This window comes from Arvicanthis niloticus, chromosome 1 (assembly GCF_011762505.2).
Source record: "Arvicanthis niloticus isolate mArvNil1 chromosome 1, mArvNil1.pat.X, whole genome shotgun sequence".
NCBI classification, from domain to species: domain Eukaryota; kingdom Metazoa; phylum Chordata; class Mammalia; order Rodentia; family Muridae; genus Arvicanthis; species Arvicanthis niloticus.
This window is the reverse complement of record NC_047658.1, coordinates 77,742,367-77,762,285: the sequence shown is the minus strand read 5'-3', so window position 1 is coordinate 77,762,285 and position 19,919 is coordinate 77,742,367. Positions and strand designations below refer to the sequence as shown.

At 41.1% G+C, this 19,919-nt stretch overlaps 1 protein-coding gene across 2 annotated transcripts in view; it reads left to right on the top strand.

Moving 5' to 3' along the window:
- The window catches only part of Dennd5a (DENN domain containing 5A), a 72,598-nt gene continuing 52,679 nt past the window's right edge, over positions 1 to 19,919 (top strand). The window contains exon 1 of one of the 2 annotated variants that reach the window (XM_034495199.2): positions 1 to 195. In XM_034495199.2, coding sequence (XP_034351090.1) covers positions 90 to 195 — 106 coding nt within the window. In that variant the 5' untranslated portion in view covers positions 1 to 89. The remainder of the gene's footprint in view (positions 196 to 19,919) is intronic. The other variant, XM_034495208.2, reaches the window with a different exon arrangement.

Here is a 19,919-nt window from a genome sequence, read left to right as displayed (position 1 = left end):
GGCGGCGAAGGGAGCGGCGGCTGAGGACGGGCGGGCGGCCGGGGGCGGGGGCTCGGCTCCGCGCGGCTCGCCCCGCTCGGCCCGGCGCCATGAGCGGCGGCGGCGGAGGGGGCTCGGCGCCCAGTCGCTTCGCCGACTATTTTGTCATCTGCGGGCTGGACACCGAGACCGGGCTGGAGCCGGACGAGCTGTCGGGTGAGTGCGCGCCTAGCCCGGGCCGGGGCCCTGGGGCCCCGCTTTGTCCCGGGAGTCCATTGAGGGTCGGGCAAGGGGACGGGACGCGGGACCCGCGGGCCTGCTGTCCCCCGCGCGGTGGTCGTCGCGTCGGCAGCCTGGGGAGACGCGGACGCTGTGTGCGCTCAGGAGGTCGAGTGGCTTAGTCCACAAAGAAGGGGCGCTTGCCTTCTAGCACCCTTTTGGGAAGGAAGAAGTTAGCCCACGTCCTAGTGAGAGTCCCACTCAGACTTTTCAAAAGAGCAAAACAAAAACTTGATGAGTTTATTTGGCCTCCTCCCAGGAAGCCGGTGCGACCAGTTCCTCAAAACCGTTATAACTCACTCCTGAGCAGGCCAGGCCCCGGGCTTTTCCTCCACAGCTCTACCCCTCTGGATCAGACATGAAGTGACAAATTGAACTGGGTTACACCAAGAATGATTTCTCCCTTAGCGCTAGAAAAGAACTTGTACCCGTGCCATGCCTTTTTTTTTTTTTTTTTTTTATTCTTTTGAAAGTTAATGTCCTTTACCAGGCGAGGGTCATTTGTGAATGAAGGCAACGTCCCAGAGTTGGACAGGTTGTGCTGTGTTGTGATGCCTCTCAAGTTATCTTTTGAAGAGGAAGTGATGAGGGAGTGACAGTGAGGCCCTAATGAGATTTGGCACCCATTGCTTGAAGGTGTAAGAGTTATAAAAATCCCCGGTGAATTCCTGCGCGCCCGCATTGGAGTTGCAACAGTTTTGAAAAGTTTTTGGGTGGCCAGTAAGCAGGTTTCAGTGGTTGGAGGCTTGTAGTGTTAGACTTTAAAGTTATGTCATGCTGATTTGATGACGGAAACTCCTCTCTCCTTTTAGTCACGATGTGGTGGTCACTGGACACTGTACAGTTTCTCTATTGAAAGTGATCATCCAGTTTTGCAAATCTTTGTTACCAGAAAAAACTCGTTTGTTTATTTCTCCTCCTCGTTTTCCTCTTCTTCCTCCCTCCCCCCGCGCCCCCCTCCTCCAAGCCCTATTTGTATTAAAACACAGTCTGTAGGCCAGGCTGGCTCAAGAGATTTGCTTGCCTTTACTTCTTGGATGATGGTATTAAAGGAGTGCAACACCACCGCCTGGCAAAATTCCAGTATTTCTTACAGGGGAAAAAAAAAGTGCACACTTCAGATGACAAAACTGGATTGTCTTTTAAAAATATGAGAAAATGATGCCTTATAAAACATCCTGGATTGCTACTAGCTAAGCCTTTTGTTGTTCTGGCTTTGGCTTTAATATTCCAAGCTCACCTTTTTACGTCGTCTCTGAAAGTACATCCGGATGTTGTCATCTGTTTCATATGTATTAACTTTAGAATTGTGGATGATGTAGTTGTTGGAATGCAGTTCTAGGCATTGGTGCTGGAGGGGATCTGAGAGGGAAATGAGGCCCAAAAGGACAGCAGGGCTTCTATTTTTTTTTTTTTTTTTTTTTTTTGGTTTTTCGAGACAGGGTTTCTCTGTGTAGCCCTGGCTGTCCTGGAACTCACTCTGTAGACCAGGCTGGCCTCGAACTCAGAAATCCACCTGCCTCTGCCTCCCAAGTGCTGGGATTAAAGGCTTGCGCCACCACCACCCGGCTAGGGCTTCTATTTCTTGACTCTTGGTCCAGTGCTTCTTTGGTGACATGCCATACCACAGTTGCCTCTCTGGAGGTCTTTAGAAAACAGTAACATGGTCACTGGTGCACATCTGTAATCCCAGCATTTGGGAGGCAGAGGCAGGAGGATTGCCACAAGTTTAAGGTCAGACTGAGCTTCATAGTGAGACCCTGGTCAAAAAGAAGAAAGAAAAGCAAACTAACATGTTGAGAAGGGTTAAAAATAACAGTTTTTCTGGATGAAAGAAGAAACTCAAAGGTAGAATAAACTTATTTTTATGGTGTACTATTATTGAATGTTTGTTAAGTTGTGTAGCTGTTTGGTCTTAGAAAGTAAGACAGCCTTAAGAGGTGGTGTAAGCCTGTGAGATCCTGTTTCAGAAGCAGGAGGATCTGGAGTTCAAGGTCATTCTCAGTTTAAAAAAAAAAAGAAACAAAGGAACTAGGGAGTGTTTGGGTTAGAGTGGACAGATCTGTTTTGCTATTAGCTGTATTTGTGCCTGGGGCAAATTAGATAACCAGCACAGAAACTAGAGAGGCCTTAGGTAGACCTGGAAACTTAAAAAGCATTCACCAAAAAAAAAAAATGTTACCCCTTTTTTAATGAATGTCTGTTAATTATCTGGCTTCTCAGCAAGCTAAAATTATATCCCTGTATAAGCTTATGGGAGAATAAAGAAGGGAATGAGTTGTATAATGTGTGAGAAGGGCGTTGTGTATATTTTTAAATTTGGTTGTAGTAGTGTATTGCCAAGGCCATATATCCAATGGCTGGCTTGCTTTTGTTAGAACAAACAGTGATTGAGGGATTTTTTTTTTTCATCCTTCTTTTCTTTTCTGGTGGGTTGATTGGGGACTTTGGATGACCTCGGGGGATTCAGAGGACAATACAACAGAATACAAATAACTCTCCATGCAGAGAATCTCTAGAGTAGTTTTCCCTCCTTAGCCTGCCTGACTGCTCCCAAATTGGTGATGTCATGGTCATTGAAACTGTATGAAGTTAGGAACTGCACTCAGACTCTTCTGAGAGGAACCTGTATTCTTTTCTCTAACTTAAGTTGTGTTTCTCTGGCAGTTCCTGAATACTCAGACACACAAAACAAAACAAGCTATATCCAGAAAAAGCAAATCAAAAATGCTTTGACAAGCCTGGATAGTGATCTACATCTGTAACCCTAGCACCAGGGAGGTTTAAGATGCAGGAGGGTTAGAAGTTTAGGGTTGTCCTTGTCTACTTAGTTTATTCTGGGCTACATGATACCGGCATCTTAAAAAAAAAAAAAAAAAAAAAAAAAAGAAACCAAAATAAAAAATACTTCTAAGTAATTTTATCATCTAGAAGGTAGAGACAGGTGAGTGTGAGTTCCAGACCAGCCTGGCTGCTTAGTGAGACCATGTTTTTAAAAAGCAGAAAGTAAAAATTAAAATTAGGGGAGAGAAAAAAAAAAACCATTTACAGTCTTTCTATGCTGACACGATGAAGGATCTAGAAGTCTGAGATGCAGTAAGTAGTTGTGACCTGAGAGGTGAGTGTGGGCTGAAAGATAAGATTGCTGGTAGTCACGTGAAAAGAAAGGCGCCACACTGAAAGAACACACTGAAGTCATCTCAGAACGTTACCTTTTGAAGAGTGATAAAATTCTGTCTAGAAAATTTAGAGCAGAGGACTGGGCAGGTCATAATGCTTAGATGTACCAACCAGTGAGAATAAAATTGTTTTTCTTTTTGAAGATGAAGTCTTGCCATGTAGGCCAGGTGAGTCTTTAAGCAGACAGCTCAGGCTGTCCTTAATCTAGGATTTATGTGTGTGCCTTTGCACCTAGATAAAATAGCAACTTGAAAGACCATGAAGTGTCAGACAGGGAAGCATACTTAGAGATCATATAAACTTCTGATTATACAGATGAGACACCAGAGGAAGGTAGAGATTATTTGTTTCCTGTGCCACAGTTCATTTGTCTTTTCTGCTATTTAAGTGATGATTTTACACCTTACAATAGTCTAATGGGGATGGGAGAAGTAAGATATTTGTCTGATGGAGTAGCAGCAGACATCATGGCCTTTTATTCAAGCTCAGATTATTATTTTTTTGGTTTCCTAATTGTGATAGAGGCTCATTGTAGCCCAGGCTAGCCTCGAGACTTTAACCCTTCTGCCTCTGCCTGCATGAGTTAGATGTGTAGCTATACCTGACTCTATTGTTTTTGTTTGTGCCCGATTAATACTCTGTGACATAAAACATAGTATTAGTTGACTAGTACTTAAGTTGTTCCTACTTTTTAATTATTATAAATAATGTTGGTATGAACATTTGCATACATGGTTTCGGTGGGTATATGGTTTTGTTTTCCTTGGCTTGTGTACCTAGGAATGAAATTGCTAGGTCATATAGAAACCTTGTTTAGCCTTTTGAGCAACTGCTTGCTAGTTTGATTTCCAGATTGCACTACCAGTTAATATTTCCACAACATCCAAGTCTTCCCAACAGTACAGTCTTTCTGGTTTGTTTGTTTGTTTGTTTGTTTTTTCGAGATAGGGTTTCTCTGTGTAGTCCTGGCTGTTTTGAGACAGAGTTTTACTCTGTAGCACAGGCAGACTATCTTGGGACTTAATATGTAGCCCAAGTTGGCCTGGAACTTACAATGATCCTCCTACTTCCGCCTCCTGAGAGCTAGGATTACATTATGACCACCTGAACTGGCTGAATGTCTTTTTGGTTATAGACATCCGTCCTGCCTGTGTGATGTGAGTTTTGATTCCTGACTGCTAAAGAAGGATGTGTTATTTAAAAGAAATAGACTGTCTCTCATTTTATAGAGATGAAGCTTGAGAGGTGAGTGGTAGTGCATGCTTGTAATCTCATCACTGGAGGTGGAGGCAGTAAGTACATCCCAAGTTCCAGCTCAGCTTGAGCTATGTAGAGAGACTAACCCCCTCCATCCCCACTCTCTACTCCTCCCCCCACCTCCCAGAAACTTGAAGAATTGGCTGGGTATGTGAATCAGTGGTTGAATGTTTGTCTAACATACATGAAATTCTGAGTTCAATCCCCAGAAACGTAACTACCACAACACATGTTTGGTGAGTTTCTTCAAACTGGGAGTTGATTGAATGAAATGTACTTTGATTTTCCTCTACCAGTCTGGTGGGTTCCAGGTCAATTCTCTTATAATCATCATCTGTGTCTCAGCCCTGAAGCCTAGCTTACTAACTACAGGAAACTCCTATCCTGAGAGCTTACTTCCAGCTTCTGTCTAAAGTTAAGGCTGCTGTCTTCAATAGGGGGATACTTTCAAAGTAAGGTCATATGTTTCTTTTGTAAGGTAGAACAAAGGAAGGAGTCTGGAAGTGGCTAACACTTAGGACATAATGAAGAAACAGCCCAAGGCAATTTCAAACATACAGAATTTGTTTGGAGAGACTGACTTGGTAGAGCCTTGACTTCCTCAGGGGGTGATGAGGATCACTTGGAAAGTGAGTGGGCTTTACTTTAATGACTTTGGGCTCTGCTCCTCTTAGGAGGAGATCCTGAGTCAGTGTTTGGTGCTTAAATATGTTCTCCTATATTCTGTTCAGTTCCTTCTTTCCTTCTTTCCTTCTTTCCTTCCTTCTTTCCTTTCTTCCTTCTTTCCTTCCTTCCTTCCTTCCTAGGTTGAAAATAGTTTCTTTGCCTAACATCCTTTTCCAAGCCCATATCCTTTTAGAAACTCACTTTTTGGTTAAGTCTGGTAGAAGGTGTAGTTGGGCTTTGCTTAGCTCTTTGACTGTGCTGTTGCTGTAATTATTGTCAGAAGAATGTGGTGCTCTCTGAGGAACTTCCGGTCAGAGGAGGGGAGCCTGTGCTCTGTTTTAGATTCCTCCAGGTATGGAACAGTGTGAAAGGCTTGCCTGATGTTCAGAAGCTGGTGATTTCTTGTGGAATTCAGTGATGAAATTTTGTCATTACTAAACTTTTAGGTTTACTTCTTCAAAGTTATTGAGTGAGGTAAATATTAGTAGAATGACCATATTCCAGGTGTTTTGTGATTTTAAATCTTTTATTGCATTTATTTTTGGGTATATGGGTTATATGTATCACAGAATATGTGGGGAAATCAGAAGACAGCTTTGGAGTTGATTCTCCTGCCACGTAGGTTCCAGGGATCAAATTCAGGTCATCATGATTGGCAGCAAGTCCCTTTACATGCCAAGCTATCTTGCTGGCCCAGTTGTTAATTTATAATAATAAATTATTGTTATTATTATTAGAGTTAGGATTTGCTTTGTAGCCTTGGCTGGTTTAGAGATCACTATGTAAAACAGGCTAGTCTCAAACTCACAGAGATCCACCTGCCTCTGCCTCTCAAGAAAGGCATGTATGTACCCACTTTGCCCAGCCAGTTGTTGATTTTAGCTTGGATTATGAGTCTGTGAGGTGCAGGATCCAGCATGGTGGACAGTAAGAAGATGTGCCACTTAAGGAAAGAAGAGTTTATTTTGGCTCACAGTCTGGCGTGATCTATCATGGCAGGGAAATTATTATGGTGGAAGCATGAGGCAGCTGGCCACTTCATCTGCAGCCAGGAAGCAAAGAGACGGTGCTGATGCCCAGTCCACATTCTCCCTTTTTAAAAGTTAGGCTTGGTCTCTGGCTGAGGGATGGTTCTAACTGAATTTGGGTTGGTCCTCCCCACCTAGTTAATCCTCTCTGGAAACATCCTTGAAGACATACACATCTTTGTGCATAGGTGATTCTAAATTCAGCAATGAGGATGATCACCTGTAGTCAGGTCAAAATGTTTTCTAGGCAGGACAGGCATGGTGTTGTATACCTGAGCAGAGGGAGACAGATCTATGAGTTCAAGATAGCCTGGTCTACATAGTGATAGTTCAGACCAGCCAGGGCTACATAAAGAGAATATGCCTCAAAACGAATGATTGCTAGTTCATTTGTGGTCTGCTGCATAGATGGGACAAGCCACTTTAGTCTAAAATGCTGAGTGGCCTAAGCAGTAAGAATGTCTGTGGAGGCTGTTGTCATTTAGCATATTTGAATTCTAACCTTCCCAGGGTGCAAACATGATCACACATTGGTGTATATTGATCCTAGAAAAAAAATATATAGGCTGGGCAGTGGTGGCGCATGCCTTTAATCCCAGTATTTGGGAGGCAGAGGCAGGTGGATTTCTGAGTTTGAGGCCAGCCTGGTCTACAGAGTGAGTTCCAGGACAGCTAAGGCTATACAGAGAAACCCTATCTCGAAAAACAAAACAAACAAACAAACAAACAAACAATATATTATATATATATATATGTATATGTATACATATATATTATATATATATATATATCTCCATATATATGGAGAGAGAGCATGCTAGAAGTCAGAGATGATTCATCACTTTTGCTAGATGATAATGATATTTCTAAATGACTTTAGAGTTTTTTTTTTTTTCTTTTTCTTTTCTTTTCTTTTTTTTTTTTTTTTGGTTTTTCGAGACAGGGATTTTCTGTGTAGCCCTGGCTGTGCTGGGATTAAAGGTATGTGCCACCACTGCCCAGCTTGCAGTATACTTTTAAACCATTTTTATTTAGTTTCACTTTAAATAAAAATCTTCTGTTCAGTGTTACCACAAGTTAAAAAAGTGTTGTTAGTTGGGTGGTGGTAGTGGTGGTGCATCCTTTGATCTCAGCACTTGGCAGGCTCTGTGAATTCAAGGCCAGCCTGGTCTTGATAGAGAATTCTAGGATAGCCAAGGATACACGAAGAAACTCTGTTTCAAACAAAACAAAATAGAATGTTAGAATCCAGGTCTCTGTCTGCTGTCTCATAATTGATGTGACCCTCTTTTTAATTAAGAGGCATCTGACTAGTGATTTGAATCACAGAGTTTGACATGATGTGGCATGTGGGCTTTTTGTGGTTCAGTCTCTAGTTAGTACTTTCGTAGAGTGCAGTGTCAGGAGATCAGATAGATAGATGGCTTGTTTCCTTACATACAGTTGGAGGCCAGCTGTTGGTTTTATTCTCTCCCTTCTCTTATCAGTTTGGAAATCTTAGATCAAAAGTGACTAGGACTTTGGTTCTAAGAAGGTTAGTGTTCCCTCCTCCCCTGAGTGTCTCTGTGCTTGCAGGATGTTTCAGACTTTTTACATGTGGTCTGTTTTCTTTGAAGAAGAAAGAACAGGATTTGCATCTGCTAACCTCAGAAGTCCTTTGGTGTAGTGTGCAGTTCTCATCTTCTGTGTTGGTGGTCAGAGGTTTGCTTATGATTTGTGTGGTCTTGAAACGATATGGGAAATAACCAAGAAACTTTGAGGATTTTTAAAGTCATGGAAACACGAAAAATGACTTAGAAATAATAATCAAGGCCAGGATTCATAAGATAGTAAGTAGCTAAGTTCATCAATAGCAAATTATACTTGTTTTGTTTATTATACATTAGGCTGACATTTCAGTTATATCTAGAGAATTGGTTCTATTGGGGTAAAGCAATGGCTCAATGGTTAAGAGCACTGGCTGCTCTCTGAGAGGACTTATGTTCAGTCCACAACACTCATGTGGCAGTTTACAACCAGCTATAACTCCAGTCCCAGGGCGTCTGATGCCTTTTGGCTGTTGAGGGCACCTTACAGACATACATGCACATAACATTAGAAGAAACAATAGCCATCCTATATGAATGACAAATATACTGAAAAGAGAAATCAATGAAAAAGCTTTGTTCACAAAAAGTACCAAAAAGAGAAAGAAAAAAAGAAAAAGAAAGAAAATGTTTAGTTTTATTTATGTGTATCTGCCTGCTCATCTGTCTTGTCTGTATGTCTGCTTGCCTGTATGTGTACCATGTATGCCATGCCCACTTAGGCCAGAAGAGGGCATTTGATTCTCTGGAACTGGAGGGATAGGTAGTTGTGTGTGCCTGATGTGGATGCTAGGAACTGAACCCAATCCTTTTCAAGTGATCTTAACCACTGAGCCATCTGTCAAGTCTTGAATTCATTCCTTGAAGTCAGAGTATCATTTCTGATCCTTTTTGTTTGTTTGTTTGTTTCTTTGTAATTATAAAAAAATCTTGAAATTTATTATTATTTTATGTGTATGAATGTTTTGCCTGCATTACGTACTACACATGTGCCTGGTGTTCTTGGAGACCAAAAGAAGGTGTCAGGTGTCTTAGAACTGGAGTTATAGATGGTTGTAAGCTCCATATAGATACTGGGAATGGAACCTAGGTCCTCTGGAGGAGCAGCCAGTGCTCTTAATCACCAAACCATCTCTCCAGCTCCTTGTTTTGTAATTTTTAAATGACTTTGTAACATTGTCTTAGCTTAGTTATGTAGCTAGGGATTCATTTTGTTATATACTATTATATTATTGAAAAAAAAATCCACTCTTGCTCTCTCTTGCTCTCTTGTTCCTCTCTTGCACTCTTGGGTACTCTTCCCCTCCCACCCCCCCATCGCCACGTGCTCATGGCGGGCTTCTGCATCTCTACTCTCTCTGCCTCTACTACCCTTCCTCATGCCCTGAATAAACTCTATTCTATACTAAAAAAAAAAAATAAAAGAAAAAAAAAAAAAAAAAGAAAAAGAAAAAAAATCCTAGAGATTTAATTTTAAGGAAGTCTTTCCCCTTACTTTTTCTACTTTTATTTGACCTGATTATTAAAAGGTTTAAATTTTTTTCTGAGCCAATGAGATGGTTCAGCAAGTAAAGGTGCTTGCTACCAAGCCTGGTGTCAAAGGATTCTCATTGTGTAGGGAAAGAATTGATTCTCAAAAGTTATTTGTTCTGTGACACACACATACAATAAATAAATAAATACAATAAACTTTTTAAGAAGTTTAATTTTTCCTGATTATAAAATTCTGATTATTACACAACTTCAAACAATTCAGAGCTATATTAGAAATTTCTCTTGACCTAGAGCCAGCTAGGCAGAGCTCCTCACTGCTGTAAGACATTGGGTTATATAGTAAGTGCTTAATGATGGTTTGCTGTATTATGGGAAGACAGCAGCTTCTTTTCAGATCTTAACTGGTTTTCTGATGTAAGGCATAATATTTAACCTTTTGGAATGCAATAGCTGAACTTTAAATTTTCCTAAGTGCGGAGCAGTGGATGTGAGAGAGGTCTGTCAGAGAGAATAGCAAGGACTATGGTTAAAGTTCTGAATTTTTAAAAGTCTGAGAGTCCAGAGTTAAATTTGGCATTTGAGTGTTAATGAGAGTTTTTGTTTTGGAATCTGATTATTTCATGATTTATACATTAAGGAGATGAACATGTATTTATCTTGCTACATAGCCTAGACTATACTCTCCACTTCTCTATTCTCTTGCATTGGACTGCAGTGTACTGTTATTACAGGCATACCCCACAAGGCCTGGCTGTGTCTTTAATGATTCTATTTAGCCAGTTCTATTGACTCACTCACCTCTCTTCACTCCCATGTCCCTGTTAGGGATTGAACCCAGAGCCTTGCATCTCTCAGACCACCACTCCTACCCATGTCCATTACCCCAGACCTGTCCAGTTTCTTGCTGAGAACTATATGTACAGCCTTTGGAATTTGCCTTGCTTATCAGTGCTGCTTTAAGAGAATACTATAAAGTGCACATATGCATTTCGAACAACTGTGTAGCTTGGGAGACCCAGATCAAAGTGGTTTGGGCATAGTTTTCTTGTATCTGCCTATAGCAGAAGGACAGATGAGCTCTAACTAAGTAAAGCATCTTTTATTTTGTCATTGATCCTATTAAAGAGTAGCTCTCCTGGCTCAATTACCTCTTTTTTTAAGTTAAAAAAAATGGTAATCTCATATAGGTCAGGCTGGTCTTTTACTTATGATGACCTTGAACTTCTGCTCCTCCTGCCTGTTTCTTCCAAGAACTGGGACTCCTAATTACCCATTAATGGTCCCAGTTCTTAATACTGTCATATTGACAACATGTTATTTTGGTGGGGATACAGTGAGACCATAGTAGAAATACAACATATGTAGAGATAATCATCTGCTGAACTGACAGTAATTTGTTAAGCCCTTAGGTCATATATGTCTAAATAGTGTTCAATGCTTAGTCTGGTATTGTCCACTTTCCCTCATTTCTCATGTTTGTGTGAGGACTGTTTTTCCTCTTGCATTTCTGTCTTTTGAAAAGTGGTGCACTTGTTACTCTGTCTAGAAGAATGTTTGTGTTTTATATTGGTTGACTGATCTAGCTTGGTTGGCTTTATTGCTTAGTTATGAGTGTGTGGTGCATTTAGTCAAGGGCATCAACTCAGTTACTTTCTGTAAGGACAGTTTTTGTACTGGCCGCAGCTGACCATCCTGCTCACAAGTACACTGTAGATCCCAGGGAAGTGAGAAGGTGGGGTTACTGTCCTTGTTATCATAGAAAATGAGCAGTGATTCTTTATTGACAAGTTCAGATGCCATCCATCCTCATGTTGAGGTCAGGAAAGGACAGTGCAGCAAATTTAAACTAGCTGAGTTCACACAGAAGAATTAGAAACATGGTCTGTCTCTAAAATCCTGTCACACACATTTGTACTGAAATGCCAGCTTAGTGTGTGACACAACCTTGTTCTCTCTCTTTGGCGGGGGTAGGGAGGTGGGATGGGGGGTGGTACAGCTAGGCATTTATAGTATTCTGAGGAGTTAGACATATTAATCAGTAACTGCATGTAGTGGTGATAATAAAGACTACCAAGGCAACTGACAGAAAAGGCACTTACTTGGGGCTTACAGTTACAGAAGATTAGAGTCCATGATAATGGATTTGAGGTAGTAGCCAAGAGCTCATATATTGAAGTACAAGAAGAGAGAGCTAACTAGAAATGATGTTAGGCCTTTGACTCCTCAGAACTGCCCCCAGTGACATACTTCCTCCAATAACCCCCAATTCTCTCCAAACAGTCACCATCTGGGGACCTAGTATTCAAATGTCTGAAACTTATGGGGGAAATCTCATTCAAAGCACCACAGACATCTTTCTTTCTTTCTTTCTTTCTTTCTTTCTTTCTTTCTTTCTTTCTTTCTTTCTTTCTTTCTTTCTTTCTTTCTTTCTTTCTTCCTTTTTTGGTTTTTCGAGACAGGGTTTCTCTGTGTAGCCCTGGCTGTCCTGGAACTCACTCTGTAGACCAGGCTGGCCTCGAACTCAGAAATCCGCCTGCCTCTGCCTCCCAAGTGCTGGGATTAAAGGAGTGCGCCACCACTGTCCGGCACACAGACATGCTTCTAAGGTATCTTGTCGGCAGTGATGTCCAGCAGACCTCAGAGCTGGGATGGGACATGTCACTAGAAGAGCACTTGCTCAGCACACACAGAACCTTAGGTCAGTCCCCAGCACATGGGTGTGAACAACCACCACAAAGAGAGTCTTTATTTGATTTTCATTCCTCATTTAGCTATTATTGTAGAATTTTGAAGATCTTGTAATCACTGTTTGAGGCACACAAGGCAATGTGTGAGTGAAATTCTCTTTGTGGAGCTCTTTTAAGTGGAAAGAGACAGATATTAAAAGTTAAACTTAGCTCTGCCTGGTGGTGCATGCCCTCTATCCAGCAGAGGCAGGCAGATTAAGGCTAGTCTGGTCTACAGAGAGAGTTCCAGGATAACACACAGAGGAACGGTGTCAAAAACCAAATAAATAAATAAATAAATAATAAAATAAAACTAAACCTAAGGTTGAGGCAAGAAGATTGAGAGTCCAGGGTAGCTTGGGTTTCACAATGGATTCTGGTCTGGACTACATGCTAAGAGTTTGTTTAAAAGAGAAAGAAAAGGAAAGAGAAAAAATGCTCTAAATAAGTAGCATGTAGTGTTGTAAGGGGTGGAAAAGGTCGACAGGATCAGGAGTGTTAGGCCAGGGCAGATGTGGATGTTCATTTTACTTTGAGAACAGAGTCATGTAACCCAGGCTATCACAAACTCTTGACCATTTCATGTCTTATCCTCTAGAATGCTGCACCTCCACCCCAACACACACACACACACACACACACACACACACACACACAGACACACAGACACAGACACACACACAGACACACACACACACAGACACACACACACAGACACACACACACACACACACACACACACACACAGACACACAGACACACAGAGACACAGACACAGACACACACACAGACACACACACACACACACACACACACACACACACACACACAGTTTCTATGTGTAGCCTTGGCTGTTCTGGATCTCACTCGTAGACCAGGCTAGTCTTGAACACACAAAGACTTACCTGCTTTTGCCTCCCAAGTGATGGGATTAAAGGCGTGCACCACCATTGCCTGGCTCAGTGTTACACTCTTCAACAGAACTGTTCAAAAGGTTCGTGAGGCTGGATAGAGCTAGTGATTGAGATTATCAATATGATGGGGAGATGTTGGGCATTGTAGACCAGTGTTTTTCATTGCGTGTGCTCTGGGCCAATTACAACAGCTCCCAGAATTTACTACAAAAATAAAATTCAATCCAGTGACTTGCTGGATTATATATCTGTCTACCACTCGCTCCCTGTCCCCAATCTTTTTTTTTTTTTTTTTTTTTAAAGTGGAGACATCACTGTGTTAACCTCCCGAATTCCTAGGATTACAATGTATGCCAGAGAACCTGGCCAGGCTATATTTTGCCTTTATAAACAGAAAATTTGGGAGTGGGGCTTAGAAACTTAGAAATTTTATCAAACCAGCCAACCCCGATGTATATTCTATACTAACGCTGAGAGTGTGTCCCACTCCCTTTTCAGTGTTTGGGATTGGACCTAAGATATTATATGTGCTGAATAAGCCCTCGCCACAATTTGGCAACAGTTGGGAAATTAAAGCACCACATTTACTCAGCTGCATGTTCTTCAGGGAGGCCTGGGACTGAGGAAAGAAGCACCTGAGGAACTGCAGAGTTGGGCTTTGGAGTTGGTTATTTCTGCTTCACTTGCAGTTATGAGGCCACCTAGCCAGAACTAGTTGGTAGGATTGCACAAGGGAGAAAATAAAAGTGGATGCACACAGAATTATCGAGGAGAGTGAGGCTGGCTAAGTGAATGCCTTACCTTTTTTCTTTTATTATTGAAACGAGCCAGTCATTCAACACCCATCCTACTTCCTGCCATCCTCCATTCAGCCTCTTCTGTGAGTTTCAGCTCTTCAGGATCTGTGTCAACACAAGAGCTGGAGAGATAATTCGAGGTGCACTGTGAAACAAACTAGAAAAGAACCAAACAGGAGGATCTCTGCGCTAGAGACTAGCCTGGTGTACGTAGTGAGTTCCAGGACTGCCAGAGCTACATAGTGAGACCCTGTCTTGGGATTGGGGGGAAGGGGAGTCATCATTGTATGAAATAAATATTTATGTATTTTTAAAAAAGATTTATTTATTTTATGTATATGAGTACACTGTACCTGTCTTCAGACATACCATAAGAGGGCATCAAATTCCATTACAGATAGTTGTGAGCTACCATGTGGTTGCTGGGAATTGAACTCAGGACCTCTATTAAAGCAGTCCGTGCTCTTAACCACTGAGCCATCTCTCCAGACCCACATTTATGTATTTTTAAAAAAATAAAATATTGAGGGACTTGGCCTGGGCATATAGCCATCTTGGTAGGGTTTTTGCATAAAGCCCCGGGTCTTATCCCTAGCACTGCTCTCACTTCTGTGCTGGCACACAGCTGCACTGAAAAGGTGGAGGCAGGAGGAACAGAAGGACCTGAGGAGGGTCATCCTCAGCTACATAGCAAGTTTAAGGCTAGCCTGGTCTAAAAGAAAAAACAATCAAGTCCAAAACAAAAACAAAAAGATTCCAGTAAGTTTTAAAACACACACTTCTCATGGGAAATTTGTAATTATAGAGGAATTGAGAAATAACTTATGATTCATTTATCCAGAATCAAGCTCTGCAAGCATTCTGATGTATTTATGGGGTTCCTTTGGTATTTGCATTTTATTTTTTGTTTTTGAGTCCTGTATACACTATATGACTCTATATAATCCTGTAACTCACTATGTAGACCTGGCTGGCCTTGTACTCACAGAGATCCATCAAAGTTGTGCACCACCACGCCTGGCAAATTTGAAGTTTTTTATCTCATAAAAAAGTAAACACCAGTATTTCTCAGTAGAGGAGGATGAAGATCAAAATGTGGTGGCAGAAACTACCTCTGAGGGCTTCGCCTTCCAAGTCCAAGATGGAGCTCCCGGAACCTTTAACTGTGTCTAGCCAAGGCACAAAGTTGCTAGTTATGTGCTGTGCTATGCTGTGTTCTCCTAAATTTGTCTTACTGTGTCTCTACTAAGAACTCTTTTTAAATGTGGTTTGTTATTGTTGCACGTTTTACAAAAGAAATTATACTTGAACAGTTATAAACTGTACATATTCTATGAGGCTGTCCTGAGTTTATTTCTATGTGGAATTTTGTACCCTGTCGTGTCCTGTAAATAAAGATTAAGTCCCATTCTTTTTTTTTTTTTTTTTTTTAAAGTAAACACCAACAACTGAATGTATGGCTGATATGTTACATGTACGTGTGTGTGTGTGTGTGTGTGTGTGATCACAGCTCAGCTAGATGCTGTAAGGTTTGTTATGTGTGTGCATGCATGCATAATTAATTATGTTGTATGGGTGATTTGCCTGTATGTTTTCCTAAGAGAGTGTCTGATTCTCTGGAATAGGAGTTATAGAGAGTTGTGAGTTACCATGTATGTGCTGGAAATTAAAGCCTGGCCCCTAGAAGAGCTCTTAGTGCTGTTAACTGTTGAGGTATCTCTCCAGCTCTCTCACTAACAGTTTCTCTCTGCTTGTGGCTGGTCAACTTGACATAGGCTAGTCAGTTGGATAGGAGGGTGCCTCAGTTGAGAAAATACCTCCGTAAAATATGGCTGTAGGCATCCTGTAGGGCATTTTCTTAATTAGTGATTGATATGGGAGGGTCCAGCCCATTGTGAGTAGGGCTGCCTTTCAGCTGATGGTTCTGAGTTCTATAAGAAAGCAGGCTGACTGTACATAGGGGAACAATAGCAGCATCCTTCCATGGCCTCTGCAGCAGCTCCTGCCTCTAGGTTTTGAGTTTTCTGTCCTGACTTCAATGAACTGAGATGTGGAAGTGTAAGCTCAGTAAACACTTTCCTCCCCAAGTTGGTGTTTGTCACAGGAATAGTAGCCCTAACTAGGACAATGCCTCTAATGTGTTATTGCTTTTAAAGAACATTTCCAAGCTTGGGGAAGAAAATTGTCTGAATTTAATTATTAGTGAAGCTGAGCCTTTTTTCCCTGTATTCCTTACAGTTTTTATATTTCTTTGTTAATTATTTGTTCAGGTATTTGTTCACATTTTTACTGTGGTTTTGATCTTTTTCTGATTATTTAAACTCATTGTCAGGAATATTTTTTTTTTTTCCTGTGTGATTCGAAATACTTTCTACATGTTAAAATGATGACCAGGAGTCTTCAGGGTAAAGCCATTTACTTTCAAGCCTAATGATCCGAGTTTGCTCCCCAGAATTACATAATGGGAGGAGAAAACTAACTTCTTCAAGGTTGTCCCCCTATCCCCCACACTCCCAAGCAACAGCAACACACAGAGCTGAGCCTGGTGACACTTTCCTATAATCTTAGCAGTTTGGGAGACTGAGGCAGGAAGCTTGTAAATTTGATCAAAGTTTGGGTAACAGTGCAATTCTTATATTTTTATTGAGTTATCAGTATATATTTTTTATAGTTTCTCCTTTTGCTCATTACTTTTAAGGGGTGTCTTAGGAAAACTGAGTTGGGATGCAGTTGAAGGGTAATTAAAGCTCTCCCTTACTTAGAAGGCAAGTGAATTTGTTATGGGAGTGGAGAGAGTAAAGGAATGTGGTTTGAAACAGGTATTAGTTTCCTTTGGGCTGCCACATCAAATGACCACAACTGTCCAGGTTTAAAACAATACAGTCATTCAGGTCCCCCTTGCCATAGAGGCTTACAAGTGCATGGTCCAGTTATCAGTGGGCACAGACTTCGAGAGAATGATTCCAGGTTTCTGCTTCTAGCTTTTGGTGTCTTTGGCCATTCTTGGCCTCAGCCACACCCCTCCCATCTTTCTTCTTCCTGTCCCCCTTTAGTGTGTCTTCTCCTCTATTTGTCTTGTCTATAGGGAGTCATATTGCCTGTTGAGTCCACACAGGTAATCTATGTTGATCTCATCTCTAGATCTTATTACATCTGTGTGATCCTTTCCTAAATAGAGCATTCACAGGTGCTGGGGATCAGGATGTGGACACACCCCTTCAGGATGCTAAAGGCAGAGCTTGAATTGTATCAGTTGTGAACAAGAAGTAGGAGTAAAGGAGAGTCTAGGAAGACTGGTCAGGGAAAAAGGAGATGTGGGCTATCTGTTTTTTAATGTTACTGAGCTTGGTATTAAGAGATAAGTGGGATTTGGGAATAGATAAAAATGATGTAAGGCAGGTAGTGGCATTGGCGTATGCCTTTAATCTCGGGAGGCAGAGGTTCTGAGTTCAAGGCCAGCCTGATTTACAGAATGAGTTCCAAGACAGCCAAGGCTAACAGAGAAACCCTGTCTCAAAAAACTCAAACCCACACCAAATTTCCCCAAACCAACAAAAGTTAGTTATGATTTTGTCACAAGCAGTATAACTCAGGTAAAAGTCAAACATCTGTGGGTCAGATCATCATGTTAGTATTTCCTTAGCAACCTCAGTGATTTAGGAAAAAAGTCAGGTACTGTTTTTATTGTTGGTAGCTGTCATCACAATCATTGCTAAGCCTAAATTTATACTCTGTCTTTTAAAGCAAGCAGGATTTGGAACCTATGCGGGAGAAGCAAGAGCAGGTAGAATTTCTGAATCTCATTGTACAGACTAGAAATCATAACTTAGGAACTCTCTGAGAAACGTGTTCAAGTTCTTGTAATTGGCTTGTACAAATAAGACTTGAATTTGGGGTTCCTTAACTCTTTAAAGTTATTATTTATTAAAATGCAAATGACTTATTATTTTTAATTACAGGCATATGTACACACACACACACACACACACACACACACACACACACACGTCATGTGAGTTTGGTGCTTGTGTTATCAGATTCCTTGGAGCTGGAATAGTTGTGAGCTGCCTAATGTGGGTACAGGGACCTCTGCAAGGGCATGCTTTTAAACTCTGAGCCATCTCTCCAATATATCTGGGGTCCTTTAAGTCTTGTGACTTTTCCCCCCTATAATATGATGTGTTCATTCCTTCAAAGCTGAGGTCGCTCCTGGGATCTGCCTGGAGCTTAGATCTTAGATTGCCTGAGTCTGTGGGTAGAAACCCAGCTTCTCCTGTTATTGATTGCATAACATGGGCAGTTTGCTTGGTTTTGGTTCAATTTCTTAATCTGTTAGGTAGAGTCACAACTTTTCTTATAGAGTTATGAGGATTAAAATGAGTTAATACTAAATTGTTTAGAACAATACCTAGCACATGGTATTTGTTTAATGATCACATTTACTAACATTTTTATTTTCCATTCCTTAACTTTAAAGCCATTTTAAAAATTTACATTTGTATACGTATATGCATGCACACATGCTATGGTGTCTGTGTGGCATTCAGAAGATGTTTGTAGGAATCAGTTTTCTTCTACCATAGCATTCTGGGGACCCAACTCAGGTTTTCAATTAGCAGCAAGCTCCTTTACCTCTAAGCTATCTCCCTGGTCCATCATCCCTTTACTTTCTGTGCATTCTTGACATTGATGAGAAGTAGTGACTGGGTTGTAATTCCTCTTAATATTCTTTCATTCAAGCTTATTTGTAGCCACATGAGTGAAGTTTTATTATGCCCGTTTTATAGACTAAGATGGTGCAGTTAAGAAACTTGCCTAAGCTTGCGCAGCTATCATAGGAGAGATGGCGATTCACATGTATATAGATCAGAATCCAGAGTTGACTCACTTAAATCAAAAGCCATTGAAATAGATACACATTAAAAGTATACTCTGCTAGTATTTTGGCAACTTGAGTATAGCCAGGTTGCTGGCACCTTACAATCTTACACTGTATTCTTTTGGAGTTTTTTAAACCTTTTTTTTTTTTGTTTGTTTGTTTGTTTGTTTGGTTTTTTTGGGGAGGGGGGGTTTGAGACAGGGTGTTTCTGTGTAGCTCTGGCTGTCCTGGAACTCACTCTGTAGACCAGGCTGGCCTGGAACTCAGAAATCTGCCTGCCTCTGACTCCCAAGTGCTGGGATTAAAAGTGTGCGCCACCACTGGCCGGCTTCTTTTGGAGTTTTTGAAACAGGATTTTCTTCTACAGCTCAGTTTGGCTTTGAACTTGCTTTGTAGCCTAGGTGGGTCTCTCAACCTTGCTACTGTCTTGCTTTAGCCTCCTGACTACTGGGGTAAGATGGTATGTACCACCACACCCAGGTCTGTGTTTTGGATTCTTTTATCTTTTTGGTCTTTGTTTTATTTCTAAATTGTCATCATGGGCTTTTTTTTTTTTTTTTTTTTCCTATTTCTGGCAGTATCAGGGATTGAACCTAAGGCTTCCAGCAGCTAGGCAAGTGCTTTACTGCTAAGCTACAGTCCAGCACTTGTGTTTTTGGACACTTATATTTGTTTGTAGTTTTCCATTTGTTCATTCTCACTTTTGTATGCATTTCTATTGTTTCACTTTGCCACATTTTATCTTTGAAGTCTACATTTGTTAGGCACATGGGTAGTTTTAGGCTTTTGAGTTGATATTTTATTAGGATTCACTTCACACGTATACTTTTGTATAAATATGCCTTTAGATTTTTTGGGAATGTATGGGTGTTGGTATATAGACAGTTAGCATTAGTAGAATCTTTCTGTTGTTGATTCTGTTTTTTGAGACAGGATTTCTATGTGTAGTACTGACTGTCCTGGAACTTGTCTAGACCAGTGGGCCTCAAGTTCCAAGTGCTAGGATCAAAGGTGTATGGCAGCATTGCTAGGCTCAGAAGAGTGTTCTGTAGTTATTGTACCTGGTGTGCCAATTGACATTCCTGCCAGCCATGTGTGACATGAAGGTCTCTCCTGCTCTCACCTGTATACTTC